Source organism: Salmo salar, chromosome 17 (assembly GCF_965601325.2).
Source record: "Salmo salar chromosome 17, fSalSal1, whole genome shotgun sequence".
In the NCBI taxonomy this organism is placed as follows: Eukaryota; Metazoa; Chordata; class Actinopteri; order Salmoniformes; family Salmonidae; genus Salmo; species Salmo salar.
This window is the reverse complement of record NC_138307.1, coordinates 22,846,822-22,867,500: the sequence shown is the minus strand read 5'-3', so window position 1 is coordinate 22,867,500 and position 20,679 is coordinate 22,846,822. Positions and strand designations below refer to the sequence as shown.

At 44.1% G+C, this 20,679-nt stretch overlaps 2 protein-coding genes across 2 annotated transcripts in view; one reads left to right on the top strand and one right to left on the bottom strand.

Moving 5' to 3' along the window:
* Positions 1–4,310, bottom strand: part of ackr3b (atypical chemokine receptor 3b) — a 7,048-nt gene extending 2,738 nt beyond the window's left edge. Inside the window, exons 1-2 of the mRNA XM_014150870.3 lie at positions 3,898–4,310; positions 1–84 (exon numbers count right to left, since the gene is read on the bottom strand). The exon at positions 1–84 is cut by the window's left edge and continues 753 nt beyond it. Of these exons, the coding sequence (XP_014006345.1) occupies positions 1–26 (26 nt within the window). The 5' untranslated portion in view covers positions 27–84; positions 3,898–4,310. The remainder of the gene's footprint in view (positions 85–3,897) is intronic.
* Positions 4,311–10,707: 6,397 nt separating this feature from the next.
* Positions 10,708–20,679, top strand: part of drc11 (dynein regulatory complex subunit 11) — a 68,140-nt gene continuing 58,168 nt past the window's right edge. The window contains 3 exon segments of the mRNA XM_082963620.1: positions 10,708–11,032; positions 11,218–11,340; positions 14,546–14,740. Coding sequence (XP_082819746.1) covers positions 10,718–11,032; positions 11,218–11,340; positions 14,546–14,740 — 633 coding nt within the window. The 5' untranslated portion in view covers positions 10,708–10,717.

Sequence of the window (20,679 nt, the reverse complement as noted above, 5' to 3'; positions counted from 1 at the left end):
GTCAGCTCGTTCACACTCAGACTCATGGTGGCGTTCGCCGCGGTAGGGGGAAGGCCGTGTTGTGAAAAAGCCAGAATCCACAATCTATAAAGCAAGAAGTTCGCTGGTTAGAGTTTGCACAAAACAAATGGATCAACTGAGGGGTTGTATGAGCGGAAATATGTCCATTTACAAAACAAGACATTTGCTGGGTGACCACACAAACATATGGACCAAATATGTCAAACAATCATTTGTTTAGAGGGACAACAGGCGTTATCTAAAACATCTCAAGAGGCCAGGGGTGTCAGTGACCCCCAAAATCTGAGGGGGTACAAAGTATGTGAGGATGTCTGGAGGGGCTAGGTGGTCCTGTTGGAGAATCTTGCATTTTTCAAACACCTGAAACAGCATTTTCCATGCTTGATTCTATGTTAAAAAAATCGGTTTATTTTTCTGCATATCTAAGCATACCATATTATTTTAAAGAAACTAAATATGCTTCTCTGCATCTCTGCTAAAATCTGGGTAAAAGATTGAAAGGTATGTGACTTATTCAGTACATTTAGTTATTGGTTGCTTTTCTAAAGTCTTCCAACCTTGCCGGCAGGCATTCCAGCTAAGATAGTTTTAGACAAGCTAGCTACTCGAACTTGATTGATAACCTGAAATGGCTTCTTGGTAGCTAGTTATCGGGTTGGGTGATTGGGAACCTATCTGGACTAGTTAAAGACAACTTCATACAATTGCAAGGTGGCTAGTAGTATTACAGAGAATTTTTTGTATTTTTTATTACAGGATAAATCTGAGGGTCATGTCCCCTGTGCTCCCCATGGGCATGGCGCCTCTGTCCGAGGCGGCATGGTGGGATGTCAGGGGGTTAGACCGATCCCATGCTGTGTCCAGGAATGTTCTCAATGTTTTCCCTCTAGTTCATTAGACAAGAGACATTCCTCAGGACTCCCGAGTTCCTCCTAGTCCATCAATAACAAGCAGAGTTCCTCCTAGTACATCAATAAAAAGTAGAATTCCTCCTAGTACATAAATAACAAGCAGGATTGGGGCCATCGCTGCCAAAGGAGGAGTTATCAGGGTCTAAGACAGACAGATTCTCACATCTGAGACTAATCTGACTACTGCAAACTGGGAGCTGAGGGACTATTTCAACAATGCCTGTAATACCACTGAATTATGAACTGAAGTAAGCCAGTAAATGATTTATTACTAAATCAAAATAAAGGGCTTTTCAGATTATACCGTTTTCAAATGTAAATGTGGAGACTTTAAAATTCGCTCAAAATTTAGCATGGTCCATTTTAAGCTAAATCAAATAAATGTCACTAAATACTGTAGGTACATGTGGAGCATGGACATTTATGATTCCATTGTATTTGTGCACATCCATTTTTATGACTGTGAAATAGGGACCTCCCAACCTCACAATGACCTCTCAACGACATTCACTTAGCCTTGAGCACAAAGAGAGTGAAGAGTGTACTGATGCTTTCAATGTGACCCAGGAATGAGAGCATCACGGACACGGAAACGTAGCCTGCGATTGAGATATGGACAGGATGGAATGTGAATGTGTGTGTGTGTGTGTGTGTGTGTGTGTGTGTGTGTGTGTGTGTGTGTGTGTGTGTGTGTGTGTGTGTGTGTGTGTGTGTGTGTGTGTGTGTGTGTGTGTGTGTGTGTGTGTGTGTGTGTGTGTGTGTGTGTGCATGCGCATGTCTGTCTATGGAAGGTGAACGGTCCCGTTCTTCACTAGAGACAGTGACCCAGCATCATATCATGGCCCTTTCCTTTGAACTGACAGTTCCAGGGTGAGGGGTCAGAGGGCCGCGTTGTTGAGAGAGAGATGTGAAGCGAGCCAGGGAGCTACACATCAGATGAGACCATAGAACACAGGATGCCACTGGTGCTGCTGGGTAGCCCTTCACACACTGATAAAACCTCTCACTACTTGGCTTTTACTGCATGTCTTCATGGAATACAGCACTTCATAAGACATGTTCAGAATGTTCAGAGTTTATACTTTATAAGACATGTTCAGAGTTTATACTTTATAAGACATGTTCAGAGTTTATACTTTATAAGACATGTTCAGAGTTTATACCTTATAAGACATGTTCAGAGTTTATACTTTATAAGACATGTTCAGAGTTTATACTTTATAAGACATGTTCAGAGTTTATACTTTATAAGACATGTTCAGAGTTTATACTTTATGTCTGTAAAACAAATATAACTAATATAAATGCAATTGAAACGGATGAACTGGATTTAACCATCAAACAACTTAAACATTTCTTTATTTGCTTACAACATTAGCCAGATGTTTGTTCATCTAACAAAATTACCATATAGCCTTAAAAGCATTGTGGGTAACATGAGTAGATAGACAGCTGTCTTTAAGACAACCTTAAATGACTGACAGATGAAAACTAAAAGCCTAACCCATTTGGGAGAGGTGGGTTACATAAAAACAGAAGCTGTAGAAAGCTTGGTGTTTTTACTGCCGTCAATCCCACCACCATCCATTTGGGAATGAGGATAACATTAAATGCTGCATCTCCACGTGCCATAAAACGCAGTGGCCCTTTTGGGGACCCCAGTCCTTGTAAATCTGTTGTGTTTTCACTGGTCAAACAGAGTGGCTCTTCACCTGGTTCCCTTGTCCTCCCTCTAGCCCCCAATGGCCCCAGGGCAGCTAGCACCGTCTGGGGCACAAAGAGCTGCCCGTGAGGACACAGCGTCTCTCACCACCACACCCCAATATTACATCCTACCACAGACACACACAAACACACTCACTCACTCACTCACACACACACACACACACACAAACATACAGTATACACATATTATACACACCTCCACTCTATTTCTCGCTCCCAGTCTCTGTCTTTCTGTCTTTCTCACTGTTTTTCTGCCTTTCTCCATCTGTGTCTTTTCTGCTTCTTCCTCTCTGCATACTACACTCCCTCCCCCTCCCCCTCTCCCTCTCCATCTCCCTTCCCCCCCCCCCCCTCTCCCACCCCTCTCCCTTCCCCTTTCCATCTTCCCCCCCCCTCTCCATCCTCCCTCTCAATCCCCCTTCTAATTCTGGTCTCAGCAGAAAACCTGCAACTTTAAACTGTTTCCCTCCTCCTCTAAAGAACTACCCCCCCCATTTCTCTCTCCCCACTCTTTTCCACAGTGAAAATTCTGCAACCATCTGTACTAAATTAATGCATTGAAAGGTGGCCTATTAACGGTGTCCATCCAGCATATAGCCTGCTGAATATGTGAATGACCAAAATGGGTCAGTCTTCAGTAGAATTGTTGTGATAGTGCATAAGTCTTCGGAAGATACGAATGTTGTCCTACTATAAACTACTTTTGTTAATGTTAAACTACAGGTATTTTCCATTAATTATTTGATGCGGGATTTATTCACATTAACAGACCCACAGTTCCTAACACGCTATACCTCTACCTGTCAGCTATAATGCATTATGTTAAGATTTAAAAAAGAACGTTATTGTGCACAATTTAGGTGCGTCTATCCATTGCCGTATCATTTGCTTACATACAGGGCAATCTAGATCTGATTGAATGTAGACCAGTCTGCGGGGATATAACCCCCTGTTAATCCGTTAGAACCCACTGTTAATCCACACCCCCAACTGTGAGACCCTGGGCGCTTTTACAAATGTATGACAACTTCAGAGCACAACAAATCTCAGCGCCATGGAATGGCTGGGTAATGTCAAAGCATTCGTTTTCTAAACTTCAAGAGAAACGTACAAATAACAAACATAACATACCAGTTAGAAAAACTATAATAGCCTCTGAAAACGAGATTATTTTTTTTTTCTGTCAGTGAAAAAGTAGGATAAAATGCGCTATGGGTAGTGTTATTTAAAGGTTACTTACGAAATGCCTTGCTGTGTCCTTTGTAACTCTTTCAATACAGAAATCACTCGGAATGTCCCCGTGAATGCGTTTGAGAGTCCCTAGACTGGTGTTAATATTGAGGTTATAGTAGACCTATTGAAGTCTGTAGGTTATACGCAAATTGACTGAAGAGCTCTCGGGTTCCTGCTCTGTCGAGACTACCTCGCTTTGTCCCGGTGCACTTGTTAAATACTGCAGAGAGCAACGCCTACTAGGGCTACTAGGCAGCTTGGTAAAACTAATTCATTGAGGTTTCAGCAAAAAAAACAATGGAATCGACGGACTTGTGATACATCATTCCGCCCCCATCAACATAATAGAGATATAAACAGTAGTTAGTTATTTGTGTCCGAGTACTGAAAAGTCTGACGTCCAATTTGAATGTCAGTGGACAACGGAGTGCGTATGCTGCTTTGCATTTCATCACCTTCCCGATACTGGTGGTGCGTTGGTGCTGAATTCTTTAGGGGACATTTCTTATAATAGATTTACGAGCTTTTCTGTAGGGCCATATATTATCATGATATTATTATAATTTAGTAGCCTATGCTAAATTCATTAGAATATTAGTAGATAGTTGACTAAATTTAATGTAAAATATTTATAAGAAACTGTTAGCCAGTAGGCTATGTTTTACCCTGAATTATAGCCTATGCCTACTTTTAAACATCATTTTGAATGCATTAATAGGCCTATATAATGTCTTCACATCTTTAAAGGGATACTTCTGGAATTTGGCAATGAAGCCCTTTGTCTACTTCACCAGAGTCAGATGAACTTGTGCATACCATTTTTATCTCTGCCTGCAGTTTGAAGGAGGTTACTAACTGGCGTTAGCACGGTTGCAGCCAACCATCCAGTCACATGCTAGCAGTCATTGCACTAGCACTAGTTAGCATTGGCTCACTAAACTACCTCTATCATTCTGGATGCAGAGACATACAACTGGTATCCACGGCGACAGGTAGCCTAGCGGTTAAGAGCATTGGGACACTAACTGAAAGGTCGCTGGTTCGAATTCCTGGGCTGACTAGGTGAAAGATCTGTTGCTGTACCCCTAAGCAAGGCACTTCGCCCTAATTGCGCCTGTAAAATTATGACTAAAATGTAGAAAGTAAATGCAAGCCACAAGTTCACCTGATGTAGATACAAATAAAGGGCTTCATTACCAAATTCCCTAATAAGGCTGTCTATCAAACCAAATCCCGACCTGAGTGCTCATATAAAAGATTGGTGTGAAAAATTGATTAGCCTGCGCTTCTAGGCAAGCTGTGGATGAAGGAATTCATGCAAACAGACCAAAATATACACATTATCTAGACAGAAGAGACACTGTCCTTTATTTGACCTGCACGTGGTTAAAGTTGAACACTTGGTAGGTGAATGTATTTGGTGTTTAACTATTTTTTAACCTTTCTTGGAACAAACTCAAAGGCTTGGCGTTCTTTAGGAGTTCACCTGTTCACCTGCATACCTTACTGGGATGGGTTTAAACACATAGGCCCAATGCCACCTTGGCTCTTGTTATCTTGATTTTGGCAAGACATCTTACCATATGCCATGCCATATAAAAAAGAACAATGTGAAATCTCATTCATTGAAATATTTGCCAATGTATTGTCTAATTTTAGAAAGGAAGGATGGATGTTTGTTTGCCAGGGAATTTGATACAGTAGATAGATTGTGTCTGACTGACAAAGCCAGGGTGCTGCACCTGGTTGAACAATGCATGTCCACCCTCACTGCATCTGACAGAACCATCAGGGCCAGTCTCTGATGTCCTGCAAGCCAACACCAGATTCGGGTACTTTCTGAGGTTGTTCCCACCTAGCCTGGGCCCGTCAGAGGGGAATCCAGTGAGATTCGGTATAAAGCACTCCTCTCCCCTCCACCTTATGAGTTTACAGTTGGCTACATAACTGCCCATGTTGTGTCCTTAAACCTCTATTTTAATTATATAAAACATGTCAGTGGAATATGAAATTGCACTGTGGATCATTGTTAAGATGAGTTTATATATAAAATAAGTTATCTGAAATACCGTTCCACTTCAAACATTATAGGCCTATCTGCTACTTTTGATGTAGCCATTAGTGAACCGTGGAAAGTTCATTTCAACAGGCTGTAGCACCTGTGTGTAAGTCTCTCACCATTCAGTTATTTAATATACCATGGCAGGCACGCATGCCGGATCATATAGCACTCATAATCAGCCTTTGTGTTGGGGGACCACCGGGATAAAAGATGGCCTTAGGATCTATTGATGCGCTCACTGCAAGTTGAATTTTACAGTATGCTGACGTTGCACATTAGAAAGCCATACATCTCTATTCAGCCAGCTCATTTGCCTAAGAGTGCATAGAGTGACGTGTGTCTGTCTTTACATGTGATGGTAATGTTGACTAAATATTGTCAACAACTTTAGAAAAACAACTTGGGAAAATGTAGACTGAAAAAAGAGAAAGGAATGCTCTGTAGAAATTCGTTTGCTGCCGGTAAAGTCAGAGTAACATCTCTTCTGCTATAGTTCTAAACGACAGGAGCGGTCGTTTGGTCAAACCTCATTGCGCAGGCGTGGCGTTTCGTTCCCATCAGTCGATGGGAAGCGCGTAATTTTTTTGGCGAAGTCTTTAAAATGAAAAATTGGTATAGTATGGCATCTTCAGTGTGATTTTATTGATAAAAAAATCTAAAATGATTCGTGTTTAAAATTATAATCTTTTTCTGTGTTATTTGAGTGTATGACGATATTTTCCCACATCAAATGCGATGTTATTGGCTCCTGTTTTGTGTGATAGAGATTTTTAACCTGGTCTCCAAAGCACCTGTCTGAGCCATGTTTTGACTGCCGAACGGTTTCTGAGAGTCTGGACATCCCAAGGATGGAACCGATCTAAAACAGCGGTGTTTCCCCTAGAATAACGTAAATATAGCTATTATCATTAAATACCCCATTTTTAAATTAGGAAATTAAAGTGAGATGTTTTCAATTTCATCAGATGGACAATTTTTTTTATTAGGCAAGTCAGTTAAGAACAAATTCTTATTTACAATGACAGCCTACTGAGGAACAGTGGGTTAACTGCCTTGTTCAGGGGTAGAACGACAGATTTTTACCTTGTCAGCTCATGGATTCGATCTTGCAACCTTTCGGTTTCTAATACAACGGTCTAACCACTAGGCTACCTGCTGCCCAACGGAATGAATGTGCATTAATAGCCTTATAGTGCATCAAGAAAAACGGAACTCACAATTCTTTTGGAAACATAGCTCGTGGAATTACACTCAGGAATGTCACACGGGTATTCTATTTTGTTTTATCTTCATGATGCATCTCATATTGTGCAAATTCTGTAACCAATGTTGTGGCTAGACTATATAGGCCTATAGGACACTTGGAAAAATACAAATTCCATCCACAGACTAATATTGCCAGGAGAGGCACTGCACAACCCTAAACAGAGTAAACCACTTACTCAGTTGTGGTCCTACTTCCTTTATAATTTCCTAACTATTAAAAAGGCTATGGGAGAGCAGCAGTTTGTGAAAGAGAGAGGAAGTCTACATTGTGTTTTGCTGTTCCCATAACAACAGACAGGCATGCTTGTATCAACCTGGCTAAGCATTTCAAAAGCAGTTAGTCTGAGCTGTATTTCCCATCCCTAGATGTTGTTACTGAAATGTTACCACACAGCTTTATTCACAGAAATATGTCTAGTCACTGAGGACGTGAAACAAATGAAACAAAATAAAGCCTAATCCTTTATTTCCTGGTCCCCTGACCGGTATAAGCCTTTGTGATTTGTTGACCTTGTAGTTTTGGGGGTTTTATTGGGGGTCCTTTGAATTATTTTGACTTAACAGCTTAGTTGCCTGGGCACAGGTTGGGTATCTGGTTGAATTCCCCAACACCCTCTCATTTTTATTGTAATGTCCCCCTCAGAAATGTCCTTTCAGCCTAGTCCTCACTACACCTCCCCATTCCCACCCACTCACCCCTAGGCAGCTTTGATTCAACCAGTCCCCTAACAAGAGTGGGCCATGGAAATGCTGCCTTTAGGGTAATGACATAGGCCTCATAGGAATATGAAAGGAGCATGGTTTCACCATTGCAAGCCTCAGCTCTTTTAGATTTACAGAGGCAGCAACTATGTTAAAAGTTAAAAAGAAAATAATTACATGTATACAGATGTAGGAGCGTAATTTGATCACTCTTTTGTTGCTGGGAATTTTCCTGCACCGCAGGAAATGCAGATGAGCTTTGTGATTCACATAAATGAACTGAAAACCCACATTAACACACGGTTATATTAACAGTGTTGCACTTTTCATGTAGCCTACTTTTGGCCAGCTAAAAGCAAGATTATGGACTAAATGTTAAAATCTGTTAAAATCCTGTTGCTGCAGGATAATTTTTCTGTAACAATATAGGTCAAATTAAGACCCTACATCTGTAGGCCTATAATGGTTATTTATTGATGGCTGTTAGGGAGTGACATTAGGGATATCTAGCGGACGTTTTTGTTTTCTTATATGGCATTGATAGTTCTATGTGTCAACAAACTTACATTTTTAGAACAGCTAGGCTGAGGTAGGAAGGTATTTTTATACCTACAGTAAATATAAACTATGACCAAGAAGACAAGTGCACCCCTCTCATTCCCAGGTGTTTTAGCCAGGTGGTGTTAGGCTTGTTTGAAGGTTTTGACTGACAGACCACCTGCCAGTTACTGCATAACAAAGAGAGGGTTATTGGCGATCTAGTGCAAAGTGCAAGAAATAGGTGTTAGAATCCTTCAATCCTTTTAATGGTACTTATCAGACATTACCTGGAGAGATACAGTGAGGGAAAAAAGTATTTGATCCCCTGCTGATTTTGTACGTTTGCCCACTGACAAAGAAATGATCAGTCTATAATTTTAATGGTAGGTTTATTTGAACAGTGAGAGACAGAATAACAACAACAAAATCCAGAAAAACGCATGTCAAAAATGTCTGGCTCCCAGGTGTCTTTTATACAGGTAACGAGCTGAGATTAGGAGCACACTCTTAAAGGGAGTGCTCCTAATCTCAGCTTGTTACCTGTATAAAAGACACCTGTCCACAGAAGCAATCAATCAATCAGATTCCAAACTCTCCACCATGGCCAAGACCAAAGAGCTCTCCAAGGATGTCAGGGACAAGATTGTAGACCTACACAAGGCTGGAATGGGCTACAAGACCATCGCCAAGCAGCTTGGTGAGAAGGTGACAACAGTTGGTGCGATTATTTGCAAATGGAAGAAACACAAAAGAACTGTCAATCTCCCTCAGCCTGGGGCTCCATGCAAGATCTCACCTTGTGGAGTTGCAATGATCATGAGAACGGTGAGGAATCAGCCCAGAACTACACGGGAGGATCTTGTCAATGATCTCAAGGCAGCTGGGACCATAGTCACCAAGAAAACAATTGGTAACACACTACGCCGGGAAGGACTGAAATCCTGCAGCGCCCGCAAGTTCCCCTGCTCAAGAAAGCACATATACATGCCCGTCTGAAGTTTGCCAATGAACATCTGAATGATTTAGAGGACAACTGGGTGAAAGTGTTGTGGTCAGATGAGACCAAAATGGAGCTCTTTGGCATCAACTCAACTCACAGTGTTTGGAGGAGGAGGAATGCTGCCTAATGACCCCAAGATACCATCCCCACCGTCAAACATGGAGGTGGAAACATTATGCTTTGGGGGTGTTTTTCTGCTAAGGGGACAGGACAACTTCACCACATCATTTGACGGGGCCATGTACTGTCAAATCTTGGGTGAGAACCTCCTTCCCTCAGCCAGGGCATTGAAAATGGGTCGTGGATGGGTATGCCAGCATGACAATGACCCAAAACACACGGCCAAGGCAACAAAGGAGTGGCTCAAGAAGAAGCACATTAAGGTCCTGGAGTGGCCTAGCCAGTCTCCAGACCTTAATCCCATAGAAAATCTGTGGAGGGAGCTGAAGGTTCGAGTTGCTAAACGTCAGCCTCGAAACCTTAATGACTTGGAGAAGATCTGCAAAGAGGAGTGGGACAAAATCCCTCCTGAGATGTGTGCAAACTTGGTGGCCAACTACAAGAAACGTCTGACCTCTGTGATTGCCAACAAGGGTTTTGCCACCAAGTACTAAGTCATGTTTTGCAGAGGGGTCAAATACTTATTTCCCTCATTAAAATGCAAATCAATTTATAACATTTTAGACATGCGTTTTTCTGGATTTTTTTGTTGTTATTCTGTCTCTCACTGTTCAAATAAACCTACCACTAAAATTATAGACTGATCATTTCTTTCTAACTTGGCAAACGTACAAAATCAGCAGGGGATCAAATACTTTTTTCCCTCACTGTATCCTGAAGCAGGTGACGGTTCTACCTTGGCCTTGGTCCGTCCAGAAAAGTAAGAAAGAAAAGTGATAGAGAAAGAGACAGAAATAGGAAGAAAGAGAACCCTCCCCTTGAAATATGTCCAGTGAAATTGATCTAGATGGCTTAGTTAGTCTGGTCCATCATGTTTCGATCCACATATGATACGCCCTTCCCCTTCACTCTCCCTTCTCCTCCTCCTTCACTCTGCCTTCTCCTTCTCCTCCCCCTTCTGTTTCCCCTTCACCTTCTCTCTCCTCCTGTTCTTTCTCCTTTACCTCCTCCTCCTCCTCCTTAATCTCCTCCTCTTTCCCCTTCACTCTCCCTTCTCCTCCTCCTTCACTCTCCCTTCTGCTTCTCTTTCCCCTTCTCCTCCTTCTCCTTGTCCTTCTCCTCAGCTCCTACACCAGGATGTGGGTCCAGGCCCATGGAGCCTTGGAGGACCTCCTGGTGAATGAGCACCCTCCCACTGCCCCTCGGCCGCTGAAGGACCGGCTGCAGGTCTTCCAGGTCCTGGCCACCTTCTACCTGAAGTACCTGCAGATCTTCCGCAGCCTGGAGGCTGTCTACGACCAGATAGTTCACCCCCAGAAGAGGCGCATGGTCAGGCACGTGTTGGACGGCGTGATGGGTAGAATCCTGGAGCTCAAGAACGAGATGGTGGAGCTGGAGTTCTCAGAGTTCCACTACTTTGATGATGTGCTGCAGGACCTCAAGCTGACACCTGTGAGTCAGTGGTACTGTACCGGGGACTGAGTGATAGGACGTGAAGGGGGAATGAGGAAAAGGAGTTTCTGTATCCTGATAGTCATTTTCAAAGTATTTGGAACTCCCCCCTTTACCTCCGAGATTCTACCTTTTGAATCACACACAACGACAGAGAAATATTTCTGCAATATTATATTTTGCAGGAGGACCTGGAGGTGCCCATTCCTCAGTATTTTGTGAGAGAGAGGATGCGTGTGCTGCAGGACAGAGAGAAGATGCTGGCTCATGTCATGGCTAAAGGGGGACACATCGAACAGGTTGAGCAAGTTAGAGAAACACACTATCAGACTCCCTTATGTAAGCAATTACTACAATTGTTACCATGCAATTCATTAAAAAAATACGGTTACCTCAGCCTAGATAGATAGTGTGGATGTAAAATAAAATATAAAACTAAAACATTACTCTAATCTCACACAGCAGATGCTTCTTCCCCAAGTTGTATGCCTGGGGAGGAGGTTAACATTACTCTAATCTCACATAGCAGAAGCTTCTTCTCCAAGTTGTATGTCTGGGGAGGAGGTTAACATTACTCTAGTCTCACACAGCAGATGCTTCTTCCCTAAGTTGTATGTCTGGGGAGGAGGTTAACATTACTCTAGTCTCACACAGCAGATGCTTCTTCCCCAAGTTGTATGTCTGGGGAGGAGGTTAACATTACTCTAGTCTCACACAGCAGCTGCTTCTTCTCCAAGTTGTATGCCTGGGGAGGAGGTTAACATTACTCTAGTCTCACACAGCAGATGCTTCTTCCCCAAGTTGTATGCCTGGGGAGGAGGTTAACATTACTCTAGTCTCACACAGCAGATGCTTCTTCCCCAAGTTGTATGTCTGGGGAGGAGGTTAACATTACTCTAGTCTCACACAGCAGATGCTTCTTCCCCAAGTTGTATGCCTGGGGAGGAGGTTAACATTACTCTAGTCTCACACAGCAGATGCTTCTTCCCCAAGTTGTATGCCTGGGGAGGAGGTTAACATTACTCTAGTCTCACACAGCAGATGCTTCTTCCCCAAGTTGTATGCCTGGGGAGGAGGTTAACATTACTCTAGTCTCACACAGCAGATGCTTCTTCCCCAAGTTGTATGCCTGGGGAGGAGGTTAACATTACTCTAGTCTCACACAGCAGAAGCTTCTTCCCCAAGTTGTATGTCTGGGGAGGAGGTTAACATTACTCTAGTATCACACAGCAGAAGCTTCTTCCCCAAGTTGTATGCCTGGGGAGGAGGTTAACATTACTCTAGTCTCACACAGCAGAAGCTTCTTCCCCAAGTTGTATGTCTGGGGAGGAGGTTAACATTACTCTAGTCTCACACAGCAGATGCTTCTTCCCCAAGTTGTATGCCTGGGGAGGAGGTTAACATTACTCTAGTATCACACAGCAGAAGCTTCTTCCCCAAGTTGTATGTCTGGGGAGGAGGTTAACATTACTCTAGTCTCACACAGCAGAAGCTTCTTCCCCAAGTTGTATGCCTGGGGAGGAGGTTAACATTACTCTAATCTCACACAGCAGATGCTTCTTCCCCAAGTTGTATGCCTGGGGAGGAGGTTAACATTACTCTAGTCTCACACAGCAGATGCTTCTTCCCCAAGTTGTATGTCTGGGGAGGAGGTTAACATTACTCTAGTCTCACACAGCAGATGCTTCTTCCCCAAGTTGTATGTCTGGGGAGGAGGTTAACATTACTCTAGTCTCACACAGCAGATGCTTCTTCCCCAAGTTGTATGCCTGGGGAGGAGGTTAACATTACTCTAGTCTCACACAGCAGATGCTTCTTCCCCAAGTTGTATGCCTGGGGAGGAGGTTAACATTACTCTAGTCTCACACAGCAGAATGCTTCTTCCCCAAGTTGTATGTCTGGGGAGGAGGTTAACATTACTCTAGTCTCACACAGCAGATGCTTCTTCCCCAAGTTGTATGCCTGGGGAGGAGGTTAACATTACTCTAGTCTCACACAGCAGATGCTTCTTCCCCAAGTTGTATGTCTGGGGAGGAGGTTAACATTACTCTAGTCTCACACAGCAGATGCTTCTTCCCCAAGTTGTATGCCTGGGGAGGAGGTTAACATTACTCTAGTCTCACACAGCAGAAGCTTCTTCCCCAAGTTGTATGTCTGGGGAGGAGGTTAACATTACTCTAGTCTCACACAGCAGATGCTTCTTCCCCAAGTTGTATGTCTGGGGAGGAGGTTAACATTACTCTAGTACTCACACAGCAGAATGCTTCTTCCCCAAGTTGTATGTCTGGGGAGGAGGTTAACATTACTCTAGTCTCACACAGCAGATGCTTCTTCCCCAAGTTGTATGTCTGGGGAGGAGGTTAACATTACTCTAGTCTCACACAGCAGATGCTTCTTCCCCAAGTTGTATGCCTGGGGAGGAGGTTAACATTACTCTAGTCTCACACAGCAGATGCTTCTTCCCCAAGTTGTATGTCTGGGGAGGAGGTTAACATTACTCTAGTCTCACACAGCAGATGCTTCTTCCCCAAGTTGTATGTCTGGGGAGGAGGTTAACATTACTCTAGTCTCACACAGCAGATGCTTCTTCCCCAAGTTGTGTGCCTGGGGAGGAGGTTAACATTACTCTAGTCTCACACAGCAGAAGCTTCTTCCCCAAGTTGTATGCCTGGGGAGGAGGTTAACATTACTATAATCTCACATAGCAGAAGCTTCTTCCCCAAGTTGTATGTCTGGGGAGGAGTTTAACATTACTCTAGTCTCACACAGCAGAAGCTTCTTCCCCAAGTTGTATGTCTGGGGAGGAGTTTAACATTACTCTAGTCTCACACAGCAGAAGCTTCTTCCCCAAGTTGTATGTCTGGGGAGGAGGTTAACATTACTCTAGTCTCAAACAGCAGATGCTTCTTCCCCAAGTTGTATGTCTGGGGAGGAGTTTAACATTACTCTAGTCTCACACAGCAGATGCTTCTTCCCCAAGTTGTATGTCTGGGGAGGAGGTTAACATTACTCTAGTCTCACACAGCAGATGCTTCTTCCCCAAGTTGTATGTCTGGGGAGGAGGTTAACATTACTCTAGTCTCACACAGCAGATGCTTCTTCCCTAAGTTGTATGCCTGGGGAGGAGGTTAACATTACTCTAGTCTCACACAGCAGATGCTTCTTCCCCAAGTTGTATGTCTGGGGAGGAGGTTAACATTACTCTAGTCTCACACAGCAGATGCTTCTTCCCCAAGTTGTATGCCTGGGGAGGAGGTTAACATTACTCTAGTCTCACACAGCAGATGCTTCTTCCCCAAGTTGTATGTCTGGGGAGGAGGTTAACATTACTCTAGTCTCACACAGCAGATGCTTCTTCCCCAAGTTGTATGCCTGGGGAGGAGGTTAACATTACTCTAGTCTCACACAGCAGATGCTTCTTCCCCAAGTTGTATGCCTGGGGAGGAGGTTAACATTGCTCTCATAGTGTTGAGGTCCTGTCCCTCTTATCTCTATACTGCTGTCTGTGTTCAGGAGGTGTCGGTTCAGACCATGTGTCTGGAGGAAGCTGTTCGGGTCCTTCAGGTTTGTGAACGGGCACGGCAGGCTCGGCTCAGGCATCGCTTCATGAAGGAGATACGGCAGGCTGAGGAATAGGGGAGCCAGGCCAAGATCCAAACACCCATCAGCACCCTGGACCACGACCAGGCTGCCATATGCATTCAGAAAGTAAGGAGTGTATACTTATTGTTTCGTTTCTCATATTTTGTTCACAAACTTTACTTTCAATACCAGGCCTACATTTCCAATTGCTGTTGAACAGTACTGACTGATGTTTTAGTATGAATTAACCACTAAAGAAACAGCCAACAGTCAGGGAAGCTGATTAACTGGGTTAAAGTACAGGGAAGCTGATTTCCTGGGTTAAAGTACAGGGAAGCTGATTAACTGGGTTAAAGTACAGGGAAGCTGATTTCCTGGGTTAAAGTACAGGGAAGCTGATTTCCTGGGTTAAAGTACAGGGAAGCTGATTAACTGGGTTAAAGTACAGGGAAGCTGATTAACTGGGTTAAAGTACAGGGAAGCTGATTTCCTGGGTTAAAGTACAGGGAAGCTGAATTCCTTGGTTAAAGTACAGGGAAGCTGATTAACTGGGTTAAAGTAACTGTCCAGTGTTTCCAGATTTCTATGACATATGACTTAGAATTAATTACAACATGAGTGAAATAGTTTTCCTTTTTTACTTATATAGTATGTTAAAAAGTAGCTTTTCTGTGTTGGAATGGTGTGGGCGTTAAAAATATTAATGCAAGTAGACCACTGACTGGCCAGCTCATCCTCAGGATGATGACATCATCCTCTATGAGGAAGTATTAAGCATTTTTGAAACGGTCTGTTTGAGATACAAGTTTGAGTTGGTTTTTAAAAGTATTTTTTCCCCAATTTATGCTTTGTCCACAAATACAAGTATTGGATGAGTTAACAACATTATTTGGGTATGAGTTCACTGGACATTTACTTTAATATGGTCACAAAGGTTTGTAGTTCATCCCACTCTCTCTAATCAGAGGGTTGTAGTTCATCACACTCTCTCTAGTCAGAGGGTTGTAGTTCATCACACTCTCTCTAATCAGAGGGTTGTAGTTCATCACACTCTCTCTAGTCAGAGGGTTGTAGTTCATCACACTCTCTCTAATCAGAGGGTTGTAGTTCATCCCACTCTCTCTAATCAGAGGGTTGTAGTTCATCCCACTCTCTCTAGTCAGAGGGTTGTAGTTCATCACACTCTCTCTAGTCAGAGGGTTGTAGTTCATCACACTCTCTCTAGTCAGAGGGTTGTAGTTCATCACACTCTCTCTAGTCAGAGGGTTGTAGTTCATCCCACTCTCTCTAGTCAGAGGGTTGTAGTTCATCACACTCTCTCTAGTCAGAGGGTTGTAGTTCATCACACTCTCTCTAGTCAGAGGGTTGTAGTTCATCACACTCTCTCTAGTCAGAGGGTTGTAGTTCATCACACTCTCTCTAATCAGAGGGTTGTAGTTCATCACACTCTCTCTAGTCAGAGGGTTGTAGTTCATCACACTCTCTCTAATCAGAGGGTTGTAGTTCATCACACTCTCTCTAGTCAGAGGGTTGTAGTTCATCACACTCTCTCTAGTCAGAGGGTTGTAGTTCATCACACTCTCTCTAATCAGAGGGTTGTAGTTCATCCCACTCTCTCTAGTCAGAGGGTGGTAGTTCATCACACTCTCTCTAATCAGAGGGTTGTAGTTCATCACACTCTCTCTAGTCAGAGGGTTGTAGTTCATGCAGCCACTCTCTATAGTCAGAGGGTTGTAGTTCATCCCACTCTCTCTCGTCAGAGGGTTGTAGTTCATCCCACTCTCTCTCGTCAGAGGGTTGTAGTTCATCACACTCTCTAGTCAGAGGGTTGTAGTTCATCACACTCTCTCTAGTCAGAGGGTTGTAGTTCATCCCACTCTCTCTAGTCAGAGGGTTGTAGTTCATCACACTCTCTAGTCAGAGGGTTGTAGTTCATCACACTCTTTCTAATCAGAGGGTTGTAGTTCATCACACTCTCTCTAATCAGAGGGTTGTAGTTCATCCCACTCTCTCTAATCAGAGGGTTGTAGTTCATCACACTCTCTCTAGTCAGAGGGTTGTAGTTCATCACACTCTCTCTAGTCAGAGGGTTGTAGTTCATCACACTCTCTCTAATCAGAGGGTTGTAGTTCATCACACTCTCTCTAATCAGAGGGTTGTAGTTCATCCCACTCTCTCTAATCAGAGGGTTGTAGTTCATCCACACTCTCTCTAATCAGAGGGTTGTAGTTCATCACACTCTCTCCAGTCAGAGGGTTGTAGTTCATCACACTCTCTCTAGTCAGAGGGTTGTAGTTCATCCCACTCTCTCTAATCAGAGGCTTGTAGTTCATCACACTCTCTCTAGTCAGAGGGTTGTAGTTCATCCCACTCTCTCTAATCAGAGGGTTGTAGTTCATCCCACACTCTCTCTAATCAGAGGGTTGTAGTTCATCCCACACTCTCTAGTCAGAGGGTTGTAGTTCATCACACTCTCTCTAATCAGAGGGTTGTAGTTCATCCCACACTCTCTCTAATCAGAGGGTTGTAGTTCATCGCACTCTCTCTAATCAGAGGGTTGTAGTTCATCACACTCTCTCTAGTCAGAGGGTTGTAGTTCATCACACTCTCTCTAATCAGAGGGTTGTAGTTCATCCCACTCTCTCTAGTAAGGGGGTTGTAGTTCATCACACTCTCTCTAGTCAGAGGGTTGTAGTTCATCCCACTCTCTCTAGTCAGAGGGTTGTAGTTCATCCCACTCTCTCTAGTCAGTGGGTTGTAGTTCATCACACTCTCTCTAATCAGAGGGTTGTAGTTCATCACACTCTCTCTAGTCAGAGGGTTGTAGTTCATCACACTCTCTCTAGTCAGAGGGTTGTAGTTCATCACACTCTCTCTAGTCAGAGGGTTGTAGTTCATCACACTCTCTATAGTCAGAGGGTTGTAGTTCATCCCACACTCTCTAATCAGAGGGTTGTAGTTCATCACACTCTCTCTAGTCAGAGGGTTGTAGTTCATCCCACTCTCTCTAGTCAGAGGGTTGTAGTTCATCCCACTCTCTCTAATCAGAGGGTTGTAGTTCATCAAACTCTCTCTAGTCAGAGGGTTGTAGTTCATCACACTCTCTCTAGTCAGAGGGTTGTAGTTCATCACACTCCTCTAGTCAGAGGGTTGTAGTTCATCCCACTCTCTCTAGTAAGGGGGTTGTAGTTCATCACACTCTCTCTAATCAGAGGGTTGTAGTTCATCCCACTCTCTCTAATCAGAGGGTTGTAGTTCATCCCACACTCTCTCTAATCAGAGGGTTGTAGTTCATCACACTCTCTCTAGTCAGAGGGTTGTAGTTCATCACACTCTCTCTAGTCAGAGGGTTGTAGTTCATCACACTCTCTCTAGTCAGAGGGTTGTAGTTCATCACACTCTCTCTAGTCAGAGGGTTGTAGTTCATCCCACTCTCTCTAATCAGAGGGTTGTAGTTCATCACACTCTCTCTAGTCAGAGGGTTGTAGTTCATCCCACTCTCTCTAATCAGAGGGTTGTAGTTCATCACACTCTCTCTAGTCAGAGGGTTGTAGTTCATCACACTCTCTCTAGTCAGAGGGTTGTAGTTCATCACACTCTCTCTAATCAGAGGGTTGTAGTTCATCCCACTCTCTCTAGTCAGAGGGTTGTAGTTCATCCCACTCTCTCTAGTCAGTGGGTTGTAGTTCATCACACTCTCTCTAATCAGAGGGTTGTAGTTCATCCCACTCTCTATAGTCAGAGGGTTGTAGTTCATCACACTCTCTCTAGTCAAAGCCAAACCACCTCTTGATGAATTGTTCAAAGATGGGTAACAGAATACCATTTGTATTAAACGCTGCTATACACTTGGACTGAGTCCAAGTCCAAAACGATGGCTGCTTTTACTTTGTATGGAGAAATGGGTCCAAGTGATATAGTTTTCTGCCTGCTTTGCAAAAAGGCACAAGAAGTTCATCTCAACAATGTTATCTCAATGTCACCTCTCTGCTGTTGGTTGGTTCATAACCATAGTACCACCTAGATGTTCTCATACAGACACCCAGATGTCAAAACGCTGGGTCATCACATTACATGATCAGCAAGGTCATGGAAACGAACACCTAAAATTCAGACTCACTTTCAGTTCCCCCCACCATTCTCTCTCATCGGCCCAAGTGTAAACCATCTCTGGCCTAACAAAGCCGCTGGGCACATTGCTTTCACGGAGGAATCGGGTGTGTAGATATTTTATGGAGAGGTTGGATCATGTATCGTTATAATAACGTGGCATGGCTGAGGTAGTGACAAGTGGTTCTGTTGACCTGACCTGTTAGGGTTCATGTTCAGGTCAGAGAGCTGGGTCAATGTTAATCCCTGTCTTGCACAAGAGACGGTATCGATCAAACACTGTTAGACAAACCTGACTTTGTAAGCAGCACCTTGGTAGAACAGGACACTACTTTCATATCAGATGTCATCACCACTGTGACTGATACATAGGCTCATTCCTCCCTGCAGTAGTGTTGCATTCCTCATCTATGTGAGTGGGAGACATCATTGGAGCCGGCCAGCCAAAGAGGGGTCTCTCCGTGGGGGGGGGGGGGGGGGGGGGGGGGCAGGTGTTATCATGAGTAGCGTCTGTCTCCTGGATGTTAGCTGCCTGCCAGCCCCCGGGTCCTGAGTGTTTGGCATTTGTCGGGCTCTGCTCAGCTCTCAGCTGTTCATGCAATGCAGTATGGGCATGCTGGTTATAAAATCCTCTTTTGTCTGTCCCCTTGTGTTGTGTTCTATGTGTCTCGTTTTATGTTCTATGTGTGTCTTGTTTTGGGTTCTAGGTATGTCTTGTTGTGTCCTAGCTGTCCTGTTGTTCTGGTGTGTTGTAGGTGTCCCGTGTTGTGTCCTAGCTGTCCTGTTGTTCTGGTGTATTCTAGGTGTCCCGTGTTGTGTCCTAGCTGTCCTGTTGTTCTGGTGTGTTCTAGGTGTCCCGTGTTGTGTCCTAGCTGTCCTGTTGTTCTGGTGTGTTCTAGGTGTCCCGTGTTGTGTCCTAGCTGTCCTGTTGTTCTGGTGTGTTCTAGGTGTCCTGTGTTGTGTCCTAGCTGTCCTGTTGTTCTGGTGTGTTGTAGGTGTCCCGTGTTGTGTCCTAGCTGTCCTGTTGTTCTGGTGTGTTGTAGGTGTCCCGTGTTGTGTCCTAGCTGTCCTGTTTTTCTGGTGTGTTCTAGGTGTCCCGTGTTGTGTCCTAGCTGTCCTGTTGTTCTGGTGTGTTCTAGGTGTCCCGTGTTGTGTCCTAGCTGTCCTGTTTTTCTGGTGTGTTCTAGGTGTCCCGTGTTGTGTCCTAGCTGTCCTGTTGTTCTGGTGTGTTCTAGGTGTCCTGTGTTGTGTCCTAGCTGTCCTGTTTTTCTGGTGTGTTCTAGGTGTCCTGTGTTGTGTCTTGGCTGTCCTGTTTTTCTGGTGTGTTGTAGGTGTCCCGTGTTGTGTACTAGCTGTCCTGTTTTTCTGGTGTGTTGTAGGTGTCCCGTGTTGTGTCCTAGCTGTCCTGTTGTTCTGGTGTGTTGTAGGTGTCCCGTGTTGTGTCCTAGCTGTCCTGTTGTTCTGGTGTGTTGTAGGTGTCCCGTGTTGTGTCCTAGCTGTCCTGTTGTTCTGGTGTGTTGTAGGTGTCCCGTGTTGTGTCCTAGCTGTCCTGTTGTTCTGGTGTGTTGTAGGTGTCCCGTGTTGTGTCCTAGCTGTCCTGTTGTTCTGGTGTGTTGTAGGTGTCCCGTGTTGTGTCCTAGCTGTCCTGTTGTTCTGGTGTGTTGTAGGTGTCCCGTGTTGTGTCCTAGCTGTCCTGTTGTTCTGGTGTGTTGTAGGTGTCCCGTGTTGTGTCCTAGCTGTCCTGTTGTTCTGGTGTGTTGTAGGTGTCCCGTGTTGTGTCCTAGCTGTCCTGTTGTTCTGGTGTGTTGTAGGTGTCCCGTGTTGTGTCCTAGCTGTCCTGTTGTTCTGGTGTGTTGTAGGTGTCCCGTGTTGTGTCCTAGCTGTCCTGTTGTTCTGGTGTGTTGTAGGTGTCCCGTGTTGTGTCCTAGCTGTCCTGTTTTTCTGGTGTGTTCTAG